The 14,499-nt window shown below is 57.4% G+C and overlaps 4 protein-coding genes across 4 annotated transcripts; 3 read left to right on the forward strand and 1 right to left on the reverse strand.

Annotated features, from left to right (window-relative positions):
- Positions 1-1,363: 1,363 nt before the first annotated feature.
- MKK02DRAFT_27890 (uncharacterized protein) lies at positions 1,364-3,249 on the forward strand (the record flags this gene model as incomplete). The annotated part of the gene is made up of 7 exons (XM_053087427.1): positions 1,364-1,616; positions 1,755-1,882; positions 1,917-1,981; positions 2,020-2,857; positions 2,926-3,007; positions 3,071-3,082; positions 3,137-3,249. 7 exons carry the CDS (start codon positions 1,364-1,366, stop codon positions 3,247-3,249), a joined length of 1,491 nt encoding a protein of 496 aa, XP_052944508.1.
- A 280-nt stretch (positions 3,250-3,529) lies between these two features.
- On the reverse strand, positions 3,530-5,777 carry MKK02DRAFT_37611 (uncharacterized protein; the record flags this gene model as incomplete). Its single annotated transcript, XM_053089713.1, has 4 exons — positions 3,530-4,558; positions 4,606-4,692; positions 4,725-4,880; positions 4,929-5,777. The coding sequence occupies 4 exons, from the start codon at positions 5,775-5,777 to the stop codon at positions 3,530-3,532; spliced, it is 2,121 nt and encodes a 706-aa protein (XP_052944509.1).
- Positions 5,778-5,819: 42 nt separating this feature from the next.
- Positions 5,820-9,074, forward strand: MKK02DRAFT_27892 (P-loop containing nucleoside triphosphate hydrolase protein; the record flags this gene model as incomplete). Its single annotated transcript, XM_053087428.1, has 15 exons — positions 5,820-5,968; positions 6,013-6,052; positions 6,085-6,216; positions 6,250-6,308; positions 6,352-6,539; positions 6,585-6,799; positions 6,837-7,620; positions 7,654-7,781; positions 7,816-7,891; positions 7,927-8,040; positions 8,075-8,173; positions 8,207-8,406; positions 8,451-8,516; positions 8,560-8,891; positions 9,020-9,074. 15 exons carry the CDS (start codon positions 5,820-5,822, stop codon positions 9,072-9,074), a joined length of 2,637 nt encoding a protein of 878 aa, XP_052944510.1.
- A 468-nt stretch (positions 9,075-9,542) lies between these two features.
- Positions 9,543-14,391, forward strand: MKK02DRAFT_27893 (uncharacterized protein; the record flags this gene model as incomplete). The annotated part of the gene is made up of 24 exons (XM_053087429.1): positions 9,543-9,600; positions 9,630-9,725; positions 9,762-9,905; positions 9,949-10,025; positions 10,148-10,228; positions 10,372-10,527; positions 10,549-10,584; positions 10,808-10,825; positions 10,851-11,005; positions 11,116-11,248; positions 11,351-11,422; positions 11,763-11,993; positions 12,094-12,375; positions 12,455-12,676; positions 12,839-12,946; positions 13,140-13,241; positions 13,293-13,415; positions 13,462-13,470; positions 13,514-13,600; positions 13,645-13,715; positions 13,762-14,020; positions 14,057-14,072; positions 14,115-14,123; positions 14,270-14,391. 24 exons carry the CDS (start codon positions 9,543-9,545, stop codon positions 14,389-14,391), a joined length of 2,667 nt encoding a protein of 888 aa, XP_052944511.1.
- Between the last annotated feature and the right edge of the window lie 108 nt (positions 14,392-14,499).

Here is a 14,499-nt window from a genome sequence, read left to right on the forward strand (position 1 = left end):
GGTTTTCCCGCTTGGATAAGAAGCCGGAGACCCCGCCTGAGCCTTGAGGTGACCGGCTGGATGGACTGTGGGCACAAGGAAGACAAGGATCTGCGATACCATGTATAGAAGGAGATCAAAGCTGGGGCGTTTGGGCTTGACTTCAGTCCCAGCTTCAGCAATGCAACTGCCACACGGAGATAACCGGCTATTCCCGGACTGGGCTCCGCAGGCACCGGACCATCATCACGTGTCCAGACTTCCTCTAGTCTTCTGCTCACATGGCCATCCAGCAGCGCTACACTCATCTACACCATACATCTCAGCCTAGCCACGCCATCCATCTCGTCGCAATGCTCAGCATCAGTGGCATGGATCAAGCAGATGTAAGTTTTCCTCGATCCCTGCCTCGCCGGAGCTTGGGCTAACCACCAGACCGTCCTCCAAAGGTGAATGCGACCGACTCAATGAAATCGGGATAAGGCAACCTGTGAGGTCTCTTTACCTTCATCATACCATATCATATCCGCGAGAGATCGTTGTTCTGATATCGTAGCATACGTCAGCCTTACTGGTACCTTCGACAACAGCTCTTACGGCCTCCAAACGGTACCTGCTTCGGGACGGGTCAAACAGACCGAGCTCGCCTCACCGCTTCAAAGGTGCTCGCGCGTACGGGCGAGCCGCTTTACTCGTCATCCCACTCCGTCTATGCTCGTCCCCCAAGCGGTTTTTGCTATCGCCAGAAGTCTGATCTGGAAAGCGACAGTAGGCTCGGCGGCGAAAGCGCAGGCGGGAGGATCCGCTCTTTGCCTTGAGGATGGGCAGACGAAGCGAGGTTGAGAGGGAGGCAAGGACCCGATGGTACACGATCAGAGGGGAAGGCAGGTAGGTCAAACAGGGCTGAGCGAAATATCAGGGGTGGGACTGAGCGTGATCGTTGCGCGGAAGGGATCTGAGCGAAGGTCGTGGAGGATTGCTCAGAGGAAGGGCGGGTGGTGGTATGAATGACTCATGGAGTGGCATCACAAGGGCAGGAGAGGCGATCTTGGAAGAGGGTGGACGTCGAGCTCGGCAAGGGATGAATGAAAGCTGATCTTTTTCGGTACCTTTATTCCCATTATCACCGATCACTCACCGCTCTCCCTGTCCAGACCGCTCCCCACTCTCATCGTAATCTTGACCTCCATCCCCCTACCCCTCTCCCCATCGTCTATCCAGCCCCAACGCAAACATCACTTCACCAATAAAATCATCGTCACCGAGCTCAACCCCCGCCCTCGGCTTCGGCGTCCCTCAGGCATCACGCTGGAAGGCATCTAGAGACGTACCCGGGTATAGACTCTAGTGGGCCAGAGGGGGCGTGTCTCTTAGTCATCCGATGATGCGCATGCAGGTCATTGACGGCTTCAACTTTGAGCTACGCGAAATTGGTTCGGAATTTGCCTCAATCGGGTCGCTCGGGTCCACTATTTCGAGGAGCGATTCATCGTCACACAGAGCGCAACAGAACGATATCGCACCGCGGCGAAAGAGATGGAGGAAGGGGGCGATCAGGAAGCGAGCTGCAGAGGCTGTCATCGTGTTCGGCCATCGGAACAAGGCAAGGTTATGGGAAGGTCTGCTTTATCCTCTCAGTAAGTCCGACCCCTATCGGCCTGCTCTTCTTCGAGCCACATCCAGGGTTATCCATTCTCCCTCCGGACTCGAGTTCGGCTTCCTTACCTTCCCCTGATCCGCCGAATCCTTGTCCGAGATCCGAGCTGATCTAGCAGGTGCCTCCGTCGCCCCCGGTACCGCCCAGCTCAGCAGCTGTATCCCCTTCTCGAGGCAAAATAACGAGGAGAAGGCAGCATCATGGCGTCCCGCACTAAGCGCTTGCCGCAAATGCGGTTGTACGACTGTAAGTTGCTTATCCGCGTCTTGACTTGGGCGAGAGCTTTCGAGGAGGCATGGGACTGAGCCTGAGCGGGATCTACGTTCCTCCTTCCGCTGAAACAAGGTGTACAATCTCAAATTGCTCGCAGCTGATCCCATTAGCGAAAGCGCATCGATAAACAGTGCAAGGTCAACGGCCACGCCTCGTACATGCTGTCCACCACCGGCACTACCACTCGGGAACATCCTCTTTGTCCTCCCCAATCATTCGAGTCGCACGCATCCTCTTCCACGGCGCCCCCACTCTGTCCCCTCTCTGACATCGTACGACGCTCCTCTTCCCGCTTCCACGTCGGCCCGGCCTCACCTCCCGGACTTTGACGACCGCGCATCCCCAAAGCCCACACTCACAGTCGGCTCGGCGGTCCCCCTTACCAGCATATCCCTTCAAGCGGCGGCTGCATTCCTTGTCTGGGTGACGCTGAAGGCAACGTCGTCCTGGGCACCCCGGTGGATCGGGCAATGTGGGCATGGACGAGATGGAGGACGGGGAGATCAAGCGAGGCTAGGCCGGCGGATAAAGTCTGCCCAAGATCCGCCGCCGAGGGAAAAGCGAGGTAGGTTTTTGAGAAGTTCAGAGAGCGAGGAGGAGGAGGAGGAGGAGGCGGGCCGCTCCGGCAGAGCGCAATATGGAGAGGAAGGCAAAGGGGGAGGAGGAGCGTCCGATCCGAGGAAGGTTCGGGTGGAAGGAAAGAAGAGGTCAAGCTCCAGAAGAAGGGTCGAGCTGAGGAGGCGGGCTGCAGCTTTCTCTGGGAGATGGCTCAGGTCCCAAGCTGGAAACGGAAGCTGGACCCCAGGAAGGAGTGGGCGATTCCGGCTCGGACGGGGAGGACGAACTCGAGCATCAGCAGTCGATGGTGCGGTATGGCTTCCGCGACTCAGTCGCCACTCACAACCTTTGGCCCAGCGCTTGGCTAGTGAAGTGGACGACGAGCAGACGGTACGTCACGTAGTGGTGACTCAGCTCTTCTGGTAACGGCATCTTCGGGTTCGAAGCTGATTGTGTAGTCGGCCATGGACACGCTTAATGTCACCAAGGCGGAACTCATCAACCTCACATCGGTGGTTGATCAGCTGGACAGGCGGCAACGTGGGCTGTCAAACCTTTGACGGGTGGAACTTGGGAAAGAAGGAGAAGAGCTCACGATGTTAGACCTCGACAGATGTAAGTGTGGACGTCCTATGCAGTCAAGACGCGTGGAGAACGCGCGATCGTCAGGCTGCACTGCGCAAGAGATAATGCGCTGGCGTATCGGTCTAGTGGCGATCGGATGTCATTCGAAACACATGTCAGTACCAGCTCAGGCTATGGATAGCGCCTGCTCAAGCTGATCCCCACAGGCGCTCGTATGGCCAAACATCAACGGGTCGTCGAGAAGCAAGCTCAAGAGAAAAAGGAGGATGGACGCTGGGGCCAAGTAGACCATCATCATCATACATTCCGACCTAAACCAATATACACCTATATTACACCCCTGACCAGTAACGTCCCAACCTGCTCTCTCTACTAACGCTGCCACTACAAGATGCGCCTATCAGAGTCAATCTACAAAAATGCGCCGTTGGTGAAATCTGGTAAAAGCAGTGTCAGCTATACCTGGGCGACTCACGATTACTCATCCATCTCGTACAGCAACATGTCCTCCTCGAATGAGCCGCCTGCGGTTATCGAGTAGTCCGACGGGAAGGGGAGAGGAGCGAGGGATTCCGCGGGAGGAGGTGAGGAGGTATGTGGCGGCGGGGATGGAGATGAAGGAGGTAAAGGGGGAGGGGGTGCTGCGGGGGGTGACGGCGTAGCGGTGGCGTATCGGGGTCGGAATGGCGCGCTTGGCTTGTCCTCTTCCGCCCAGAAGCGCTGCTGATATCTGCCCTTCTTCAACATTACAGCCTCCTTGCCACGGTCGTCGTCCGTGTAGTCTGCACTATAGAACGGGAACCAAGTCTGGCCTGGATGACTTTTCCTGAACTCCTCCAGCGCCATGGCATTTGAGACCCCCCCCCGCACATTCCACATCTCCGCCTCGGTCGGTATGTACCGCTTGAGGTACGCCTTCCCCCCGAGCTCATGCAAGAGTGGTGCGGTGAGCGTAGCCGCCAGGCGATCTATACCGACGGCGTCGCGCGCGCAGTTGGAGCCGGAGGTGGGTGCGCCGTACAGCTCAGAGAGGGGGTTCGTGTCGTCGCCAAAGCCCAAGCCGCGAGCGGCTTCCCAGTTGGAAAAGGTCCGCATGTTGAGCTCCGGGAGACGAGCATGCTCATACCGCTGGCGTGCGCCGTTGATGGTCGGTCCGCCCTCCGGGTCGTACTTGGCTGTGGGAAAGCGCCAATGGTTTTCCATCCACAACCGGTTGTCTGCCTGGTACTGCGCTGGCATGTGGCGCAGCAGCTCTCCGCTCAGGTTCCGAAGCTCGCCGACGTCCGTGAGCTGGGGCTTGAGGGTCCGCGCCCGACTGATTGACGGCTGTTGCGCGTCCTCAAGCAGCCGTATCACGACCTCCTTGGGCAGTTGGCGGAAAGGGGCGGTCGGAGGTAGGGGTGCTTGGGGCATAGAAGAATCGGGGCGGATGGAGCCATCGGCGAACTTCTTGTTGTTATTCTTGAGAGCTCGAGCAGCGCCCACTCCGGCACGGTCGAACAATACCTATCATGTCAGTTCTCCGGCCATATACCGCGCCACACTCGACTCACCCAGGTGACGTTTGCCTCGAATGCCCTCCACATGGTGGTAAGCTGCACTTTGAGTCCGCCAAAGTCGAGTACGAGCTCATCGTCCGTCTACATTTAGTAAGGTCCATCGTATGACTCACCATCCCTACTGCCCTCCTGGCTGGGACCTGATCGTAGAACGTCAGGAACACAATCCGACGGGGATCCTTGGGCGCCGGCTTGTCGGTCGCTTTTGAACCCTCGGCGTCGGCGAGTACGGCAGGTTTTCGGCCGGCCCAGATGCTGCTTACACGACGCTATTCGTCAGTTCACCGCACATCACTCGGTATAAGAGATGGACATACAATATAACCGCATCTCAGGAAGTGCTTTGCGACCGCCTTCTCGTACTCGTCGTGATCGATCTCATCCATAAAGGGCGCGCTGCACCCAACGGAGATGGACGTGTGGCTGACGCCAAGGTACCGTTCGACAATGTCGCCAGTAGCCTCATCCAGCCAGCTCTCCATGGTCCAACCCTGAAGCTGCTCAAAGGTGGATGTGTCGACATGGACCAGCGTCACCTCATTCCCGCCCTCGTCGAGTACGAGCTCTTCGCCATCCCGCCCTTCTTCCGCCTCAGTCCGCTTCCGCTTCCTATCCCGCGCCGCCTCCATCGCCATCGCCGAGTAAGCAGGCTGTACTCGATCCGCTTTAGCTCGGGGGTTCCCTGCGATGGGGTGTCCCCAACCTCCATCGTCGAGGTCGAGGGGCTGGAAGGAGCTAATGCCGCGGGCCGTGGGGGGTTGTCCGGGCGGTCCGTCTGGGCGTTCTGGGGAGCGAGCGTATTTTGCGCTACGGGACGTGCCGGAGGGGAGGGGCGCAAGCGGTCTGAAGGTGAGAGCGGAGGGGTTAAGAGGCGGGGCGGGGAGAGGCGAGGCGAAAGTTGGGTGGAAGGAGGTTGCGGAGGGGTTCAAGGAGGCTTGGGCTTTGAGCCGACCATCCACCGTCATACCGAGGCCGACCGTGCTGTGCGATGGCGACACGTTCGATGCAGACTGTGCAGGGTGTGGGTCGATCTCCATCAACTCGAGAGTTGAAGCGGCCCGCTCGACGTACTCCGAGCTGAAAGGGTCGTCGGCCGCAGAGTACGGCGCTGGAGTCGTGCGCGGGGGTGGGGTTCCCCAGTCTGCTTCTTCTTCGTCTGCGTTCATTTCTGAGTATAATGGTGATAATGAGGTATACAGGCTGATGAGATGGACGCGTTGTCGCGCAAAGCTGGAGCCAAAGGACCCCCCGTCCCACCAAATCTGCTGACCCTGAACAAGAACTGCTTCGCCTTCATCCAACTCATCACATTAACCTATACATCTAAACACTTAGCAGCAGCAATTATCATCATGTCGTGAGTGTACGGGTACCAGTGACTGAGCATAGCTGACGCCCAAGCTACCCTACCATCTCTCTGGACCAGTTTCTCGCCATGCAGGTAGGCTACGCTTTGACATGGCTGACGAGAAGGCGATTGCAGGGGGTAACCCGCACAAGAAGAAAGGGGAAGTCAATCTGCCCTTCTCACCACACTATGCCGAGGTCCACAAGGACAGGTCCAGTCTTCCGGGTTACGGGAGCGTTGGTGACTTGTTGGAAGCAGTACGTCTCAATCAAAAGCAACGCTGATTTTAGTTTGGGAAGCATCGAGCAGTGATCGTAGGCGGAAAGACTGGGTGTGGTAAGACCACTCTGTGCGTCCACTTCTTACCATACTGGACTCGGCTGACCTGATAGTACGCCCCAGGTCTGCGCTATGATCGAGGCACATCACTTCGAGAAGCGGAAAGCCGAGCGTCAGGCAAAGAAGGCGGGAGGCATGGACGTCGACGAGGAGGATGAGGAGGTACCGCAAGTGATCGTAGTGGAGCCGAGGCAGTACGCGGCACGCAAGTGTGCAGACCGATTTGCCGAGGAAATGGATCGTGAGTACCATTCTTGCTAGTCTCAACGCGGCTGACGATATTCAGTCGAGCTCGGCAAAGGAGTCGGACTCCATATGCGCCGTACGCGCAAGCTCACGGAGTCTGGTCCTGACCGGAGCAAGATCCTCGTCATGACGGATGGAATGCTGCGCAACTACCTGAAGAAGCAGCCGAATCTGCCGGGAGTCGCCTGCGTGATCTTCGACGAGGTGCATGAACGGGGAGTCAACAGCGACCTCGCGATTGGCCAGATCATGCAGGTGAGATTTATGATGCCGAATGGAGCTGATGATTCAGGTCATGAAGAGGCGAGAGGACCTCCGGATCATCCTGATGACCGCAACGGGCGAGTTCGACAAGTTCGCCTCCCATCTCGCCAAGTTTGACCCCATCAAAGTCGAGCTCGCGGGACAGGAACGAGTCGTCCACACCATCTGGCCGACCCGGAAGATACAGTCCTGGGAGGACGGCGCCTGTTCCGTCGTCGACATGCTCCTCTCCGATCCCTCGGTCTGGCCGGACGGGAATATCTTAGTATTCTGTCCGGGTGCCGCCGAGATCGATCGTCTTTACGACGGGATGCGGGAGGTCCTGAAGCGATATCCCGACCAGGCCAAACGCTTCGACGTCCTTCGGCTTTTCCGCGGCCACCAGACGCACGAGGAGATGGAGGCGGATCTCCAGACCAAGTACGACCGGGTCGTGATCGACGGCAAGACGGTCAAGGTTCCTCGGCGGTGGATTGCGCTCGCTACCAACATCGCCGAGACCAGCATTACCTTTCCCCGGTTGACCTACGTGATTGACTCCGGTCTCACTAAGCGATCCAGCTTCAACGCTGTGCGAGGTGCACAGGAGTTCCTGACTTGTCACGCAACAGTCAGTGAACTGGATCAGCGGAGGGGTCGAGCCGGTCGGACAGAGGATGGATACTACTTCCCAATGTTCGACGAGGAAACCTACGACAAGGCAGACGCGCACGCTCGTCCGCCTGTCCGCCGGGTCGACTATGCGGAAGTGCTGCACAGCATGATGGCAGGCGGGTCCGGTGCGGCCGATATAGTCGACTTTGACTGGATCAGTAAGTTCTCTCCAGGTCCGTGCTGATCTTCAGGTGCACCGTATCACGAGCAAGTCGAACGTGCCATTCACCTGCTCAGGGCTATCGGGTTCATGAGGGATGATAGCCATGTCCTGACTGCCGACGGGGTCTTGGCGGCTGAATTCGGTCTCAAGCCTCGAGTGAGTCTGAGCGTGGCGCCTAGCTGATGTCTAGCATGCTAAGCTGCTTCTCTCCGCACGGTCGACAAGTATGGTTGATGAAGTGATCAAGCTCGTCGCTATCTTGGATCGTGAGTGTAAGAGATATCGCAAGCTTACCCAACAGTCGGCGGGACGATCTTGGAATGCAAGACTGCCGAGGTCGAGCTGTACATGCACGAGTCCGGGGACCACTTGACTCTGCTCAACGTGTTCAATGCGTGGATTCGCGCCCGTCGACGTGAGTAATGGTTACAGTTAGCGCTGATGTACAGAAGGGAACGATAACGCCTTTTGTCGGAAGACGAGCTTGGTCTGGGCGCAGTGTCTTCTCGCGTACCAGCGGTACCTAGAGTTGATCCAAGTCTGGGAAGGTACGTGAAGAGGAGAATTCTGCTGACGTCTAGAGCACGTCGGACCGGTCGTCCCCCTTGCCGTTGTCGCGTCAGCACGAGACTCGTATAGCGCGGATATGCTAAGGATTCTGACTCTTGGTCTTTCGGTCAACCTGGCATGTCGTACCGCTCCGCCTCGCCCCAATGAGGGTGTCTTGGGCGGCATCTACGCCAGTCTCCCGGAGACCAACGAGAAGCTCAGCTCGTCAGCGGTGAGTTTGTCGAAGCCGTGTGTGTCCTCAAGCTGATCATTCAGTCCTTGCGCTTGCCCCGCCGGACGACCTTTGTGTCTACCGTGGCCCAGTACGTGCTTTACGACGAGGTGAGTCGCTTGCCCAAGGGATGGGCTATGGCTGATGCTGTAGCTGCGGTATTTCCCGGCGAAGAGGAGAACCGAGATGACTCTCGTCACCGTCATCGGCCATGATCAGATTCGCCTGCTCGATCCGTCGTTCCGGGACGAGCCGACCTATGGTCCTCCCCAGATCATCGGTGCCCCGGTAGTCCAGGCGCCCACGACCCTGACCCCGGACGTAGAGGCAAAGCTGGCGGCTCTCAAAGCGAAGATGGCGCCGGCGGGCAAGAGGCACGTACAAGCTGGACTCAAGTCGAGGGCCTATGACGACAAGAAGGAGGAAGAGGCGCGTGTCAAGAAGCAGCGAACCCAAGGTGAACCTTCTGGCTCTGGGTCTGGCGTGTGAGCTAAAGCAGCCGACACCAAACTATTTTCTCGAACGGCGCACTTTTTGTAGATTCTGGGTTTGGGTTGTCTGGGCGGTCAGGTGTAGGGTGGTTCAGGGGTGTACGATGAGCATGTATCTGTAGGCGCTTCTACGAGCTTGAGCCTGACTGGATCTTTGCAAGTCGGACTGGGAGTTGATCTCCTCCTCGACAGCTGACAGACGAAACCAAATTCTTGCAATATACAGTATGCATGGCCAATCTATGTTCTCTACCCTGGTCCTGGATACCCGCCTGAGAGCCTGAGTCACCCCTAGATCGACTTGAGATCCCCTACGCCCCGACCCGCGGAACTCCTAGCTCTTCCTGTGCCGTTTTCCGCGTAGAGTGTATGCTCCGCGTCCTAGCTATCCGATGCATCGCAGGAAGTTGGAAAGTTGGGAAGGTCTTGCGTTGATTTGACGAGGGCAGGTCTGGTGGTCCTGAGCTGTCAGCGCCCTGTACGAACCAAGCTCAAAAACAGCGGATGCCACTCAATCTTTCACACCTCCAGTACCGCCCCGTGCTCGTCGCTCCCAGCCTAGCCCCTGGCCCGCCTGTCTTTTCCTGTTGCCGCCACCTTCCTCGCCATCCTCGGTCCCCTCGCTGCTGTCACTCCCTCTGAATCATGGGGCCTGCCCCCGCCCCAGATCATCGTCCATCGGCTCACTGCTTGAGTGGGCTCCGTGAGCAGGGCGTCGAAGGATCGAGGTAGGAAGGCAACGCCGAGACCGCAGTAGTTCGAGTATGAGCCGGTCGACCAGCGCGCGGTCAACCGGGATAGAATGTCGAAAGGTGGAGGTAGATGCTGGTCAGCCATTAGCTTGACACTAGAGCTGGAGATCAGGCTCAGGCGGGGTGGTGAGGCGGTGGAAGAGAACGAGGATAGGCTTGCAAGGTGAATTGCGAGGGAACTGGGGGTGCTTGGTGGCGCCAGGAGGATGGAGAGATGTAGTAGGGTCTCCTGGCTGGCTACTCTGCATGCGGGCTGGTACTCACCTGTATCGATTATAAAGTAGAATGTGATGGATAAGAAAAGAAGGGAAGTTTTACGGCTCTTAGCGGATGGGTTCGGGTTGCTATGGCCATGTTGGAAGCGGAAGGTGATGGAGTGAGAGTTCTACGTATATCAGTATCTTGATCTACGCGTTTCGGTGTGGCGAACCTAGCGAGGAAGGACGACACTCCATGAGGCGGAGAGGTCGAGATGGAGCGTGTTTTCTTGATAGGCAGGCTCGACCAGAAGCTCGACGCGGGATGCTATGGCGACGCGAAGAGTCGGAGAAGATAGACAGGGATCTTCTGCACCAATCAGTATTTTCCAGTCTTTCGGACTCACGCACATCAAAACATAAGCTTGGGAGGGAGATTGATGGTCGATAAGAAAAGGAAAGAAAAGGTCGCAGCTCCACATTCCTCAAGAAGTTGACGGGGGCGGAATCAAACTTGAAACCCAGCCAAGGTGGAGGTGGTCCGTTCCCCTTTGCTCTTCCCCGAAATCCTTTTCGGGTTTCGGTGCCTTGACGGGTCTGCTGGATGAAGCTACTCTACGGCTATACTCTTCCACACAGTACGACTCGTCTGCAGCCGCTATCTGCATGGCTGAAAAGAGGGTAAGTAGATGTATCGCACAGCTGTCTCTGGGACTGGTAAATGCCTCTCTTTCCCTAGTAAGTGCCCGGGCTGGGTGACTAGGACGGAGGTCAGCTCTGAGCGAATACAGAGGCCATAAGCCCCGTGATGCTTATCATCTCCGCTTTGATGAGGGATCAAAGCCCTGAAATCTCGGTCAGCTGCCCTCCGCCATCATCACTCAACTTTTGCTTGGCCCTGAGTTGACCATTCGACTAGTTCTAATATGATGATGTAACTGTGTGCATACACACGTTTCAGCTTTCAGATCCTGCTCGGGTCAGCAGGAATCCCTGAGTTCTAGAAGTCCAGCACCGAAGACCTCGCTTACGACACGGCCAAAGGAGGTCTACCCTTCGGTGACCATGAAATATCGCTGCTGGATGTCAGTGCGCACAGGCCAGCTGGGGATCAAGGGGAGGAGAAGGAGGTGATGCAGCGTCTCAGGCCTTCTTCTTCGTCTTTTATCACTTATACACTGACATACAGCTCCATTGAGCTACACATCGCAGGATGTGAGGCATGCGGATCTTGCCGCCGGAATGCGGAGCCCCACTGACGATTCGCAGGAACATCCTCAATTTGTCCCAAGCTGACTCATTCCCTTCCTCCTCTTCGGGGCCAATCGGTGGTTTCGGCGCTCTTGGTGCTTCGGGTGGTGGACATGGTGGGGCTGGGCTGCAACCAGCCAGAGCGGTGAAGGTGAGCTTCCCTGATCTTCGTTGCCCAGGAGGGGCAGATGGAACGAGTCGAATCCTCCTTTCTCTGCCTTCGGATGGGAGATGACCTGAGCTGATAATACAGCGGGTGCACTGGGCCGACGGATATTGCTCGAGTGAGGATGAACTCCTTCTCACAGATGGAGGTACCGGTGACGTGAGCTTTCTCCTTCTTGCTGGGCTCGGGTAATCAGTGCTGGATTCACGGGGCAAGCGGAGAAAGGCCAGGGGACGGGTGGGGTGTGGAAGGTGGCGACTTCAAGTCTCGCAGGTCGGCAGCTTAGATGGCAGGGCGAGGAGGGGTCGAAGGTGGCCGAGTATGCCTTCTTGAGGGATGACCGTCTCGCCAGTTGGCTGTCCTCTTTCGAGTACGGGCGGAAGCTATCAATCTGTTCAGCCGCGTTTCCGCCTTGCCGCCTGGACTCTATCCTCCACTACCCCCTCTACTAATCTGCTCTTTGGTCCTGGCGAGATTATACAAGGAGCTGATTTAGTAGCAAAGGTCCGAAGTCCGCCCTCCTCCGCGGCGGGCTATCGTCCGCCCTGGGAGACCCACCGAGCGCTGGACGCCGTTCCCTCCGACTCTCGCAGCTGTCCCTGCGCTGCCAAAGACGACGAGACGGAAGAGGGCAAGGGTCGATGCACCGGTCGAGAGCGATAGTGAGGAGGTACGAGTTGAGGCTGAGGATGTGAGGGGCATGGATGAGGTCGCTGCTGAAAGCCAGCGAGTGAGCTTCCTCTCTGCTGCTCGACATCTGATGACTCTCAAGCAAGGACCTGGACTGACGCATCAAGCCCACAGAGGAGGTGCAGAGTCTTGACGAGCAGCTCCCCGACTCTTCACCATGTCCTGCCGAGCCAACATCACCACCCGCCGACCCATCATCAGCAGCAGGATCTCCGGCGGAGAGTGGTCCCGCCTCGCCTCGCTCCGTCGCTTCCTCGGTGTCATCAGGGCATATCCAGGAAGCGTCAGGCTCAGAGGTAGGGAGTGAAGCTTTGGTGTCCCGGTCATCGTTGGGAGTGGAAGAGAGCGAGGAGGAAGGGGAAGGAGAGGAAGGGGAAGGAGAGGACGGGGAAGAGATGGTTGTGGATACCGGTGATGTCCCTGTAAGCCATGTTCTCGATGTTGCAGCCTTGCCTGAGCCTTGATGTACTTGCAGAGTAGGCAGAGCTAATATGACTCTAGGACGAAGAGAGTGAGGACAGCCCGTCCCCTGCGCCAGCTCCTGTTCCTCGTCAAGCCGCTCGATCCAACCAGCGTCCGACTCGCTCAGCCGCTACCCAAACCCGCCAGCGCCTCCAGATGGTGGCGCAGTACGAGCAAGGCGTCGCCCGCGAACATCCAGAGGTGGACTTCGAGGAGACCGATGACCGGACGCACCGGACTGGGACTAGGAGGAGGATTTCGGTGAGTGGACTGCACCAGACTTGCATCGTACTGGGACATAGTGGGCGAGGGGGACATAGACGGCGACAGGGGGTATGAAGGGAGTACTGGGAGCCATGCTTATGTCCTGATATCTTTGACTGCGGCGCGGATTGTGCGTATGGATTGGGCTAACTCTCGCAGACGAGTGAGAAGGGCGGTTCCGACGAGGATGGCGAGTCGGGTGTGGAGCGCAAGCCGAAAGCGAGCCTGCCGCCGAGGAAGGTCACGACGTATGGTCGTCGACGTGAGGTAAGTGTTTCTACCCGTACCGTCTCATCTGCCATCACCATCGATTGCGGCACTTTGTGGATTTCCACCTTACATATCGGTACCCTCTTACCATCGTCACCTTCTCACAAAGAAGCCCTCCACGCTAGGATCCGCAGCCGGAAGTCCGGAGATCAGGGAAGAGGAGGGTCGGGCCGTATCCTGACGTTTGCAGACCCGCACGCCGCCTCGAAGCCTTCTCGTCGCGGTCATCAACGACGCTTCGGAGCCCGTTCTGACCCCTTCGAAGAGAAGAGGGCATACTGGGACTGACAAGGTGAGCAGGAGCTGGCTGCTCGTAAGCAGCGATGGTGAGCTGATACCGCAGACGCGCGAGAGGACGTCCAGGCGTAAGCAGCGGCCTGAAGTATCGACCGATGAGGGTGAGCAGGTCGGGCCGGTCGCTGCTCCCGAGAAGACCGCACTCGAGAGAGATCCGGGTGTGCAATATGTCAGTGTTGTTCTGGTCGGTCGGGGGCATTAGCTGATGCTTGCAGGCTCTGGAGGTGTGTGACTTCAATGCTGAAGGGGGCACTACTGACAATCGAGCGCCGGGAAGCAGTCGCCGACGAGATCGCAGCCTGGCTGCGTTCGGGTAAAGAGCAAGTCGGCAAGTCGTGGCTGGACCTTGGAGCTGTATGTTACACGCGGAAGTCATCGAATGGCGCTGAAACGTATAGCGGTACGACGCACTCGACCGGGCACTTCGGGTGCGAGTCGAGACGTTAAATCGAGCGGAGGACCACAAGAAGTAAATCGAGCGCATCATTCTCCCCTAGGCAGAGCTGATTGTGCAGCTTCGTCGACAGCTTCGCTGATCTCGCTTTGTCCAAGAAAGAGCGCAAGGCGAAAGCCGCACTCGCTGGTCAAATCACCTTGCCGCAGGCGGGATTCACCACCTCCAAGACCACGAGGCGGGGCAGGGCCAGGGCGGTAGTGGCGGAGGCTGAGGCAGAGTCCGAAGAGGAGGCTGCGGCGGAGTCCGAAGAGGAGGACGGGGTAAATTCGGACGACGAATTCTACGAGAGTGAGGGAGAGAGTGGGGCCGAAGGAGATGTGAGCGAAGAGAGTGGAGACAGCGAGGGAGAGTAGGCGGCTTGGCTTTGTGGTGAGTGTCTTTACAATGCGAGAAGATCAAGCTGATTCACAGCGAATGCGAGTGAGTCTTTCGCCTCTTGCAAGACCAGCTGATGCACAGTCAAACTAATTTCACTAACGGCGCATATTTTGTAGTAATCGTCTAGATTGAGGTGGAACATTGTGTATTGATGGCTTGTATTGTAGGGTGGATAGCTTGTATTGTAGGGAGGGTACGCTTTTGGGGGGATATCGGATCTTTGTATGCAGATTTAAGCGGTCCAGTCCAACTTTCTGGTGGCTCGAAGCCCATGTGGTCCAAGCTTTTGGCTTCCGGGCGGACCAACTAAGCGGAGAGTACATCAGCTATCAGCTAGCAATAGAGCAGCAGCCTGCATAGCAATTTATGCTTTCGCGATGCTCTCCGCAAGCCCGCTGCTCCATCAAATAGGAATCGA

Source organism: Dioszegia hungarica (assembly GCF_025882075.1).
Source record: "Dioszegia hungarica strain PDD-24b-2 chromosome Unknown MKK02contig_11, whole genome shotgun sequence".
NCBI classification, from domain to species: domain Eukaryota; kingdom Fungi; phylum Basidiomycota; class Tremellomycetes; order Tremellales; family Bulleribasidiaceae; genus Dioszegia; species Dioszegia hungarica.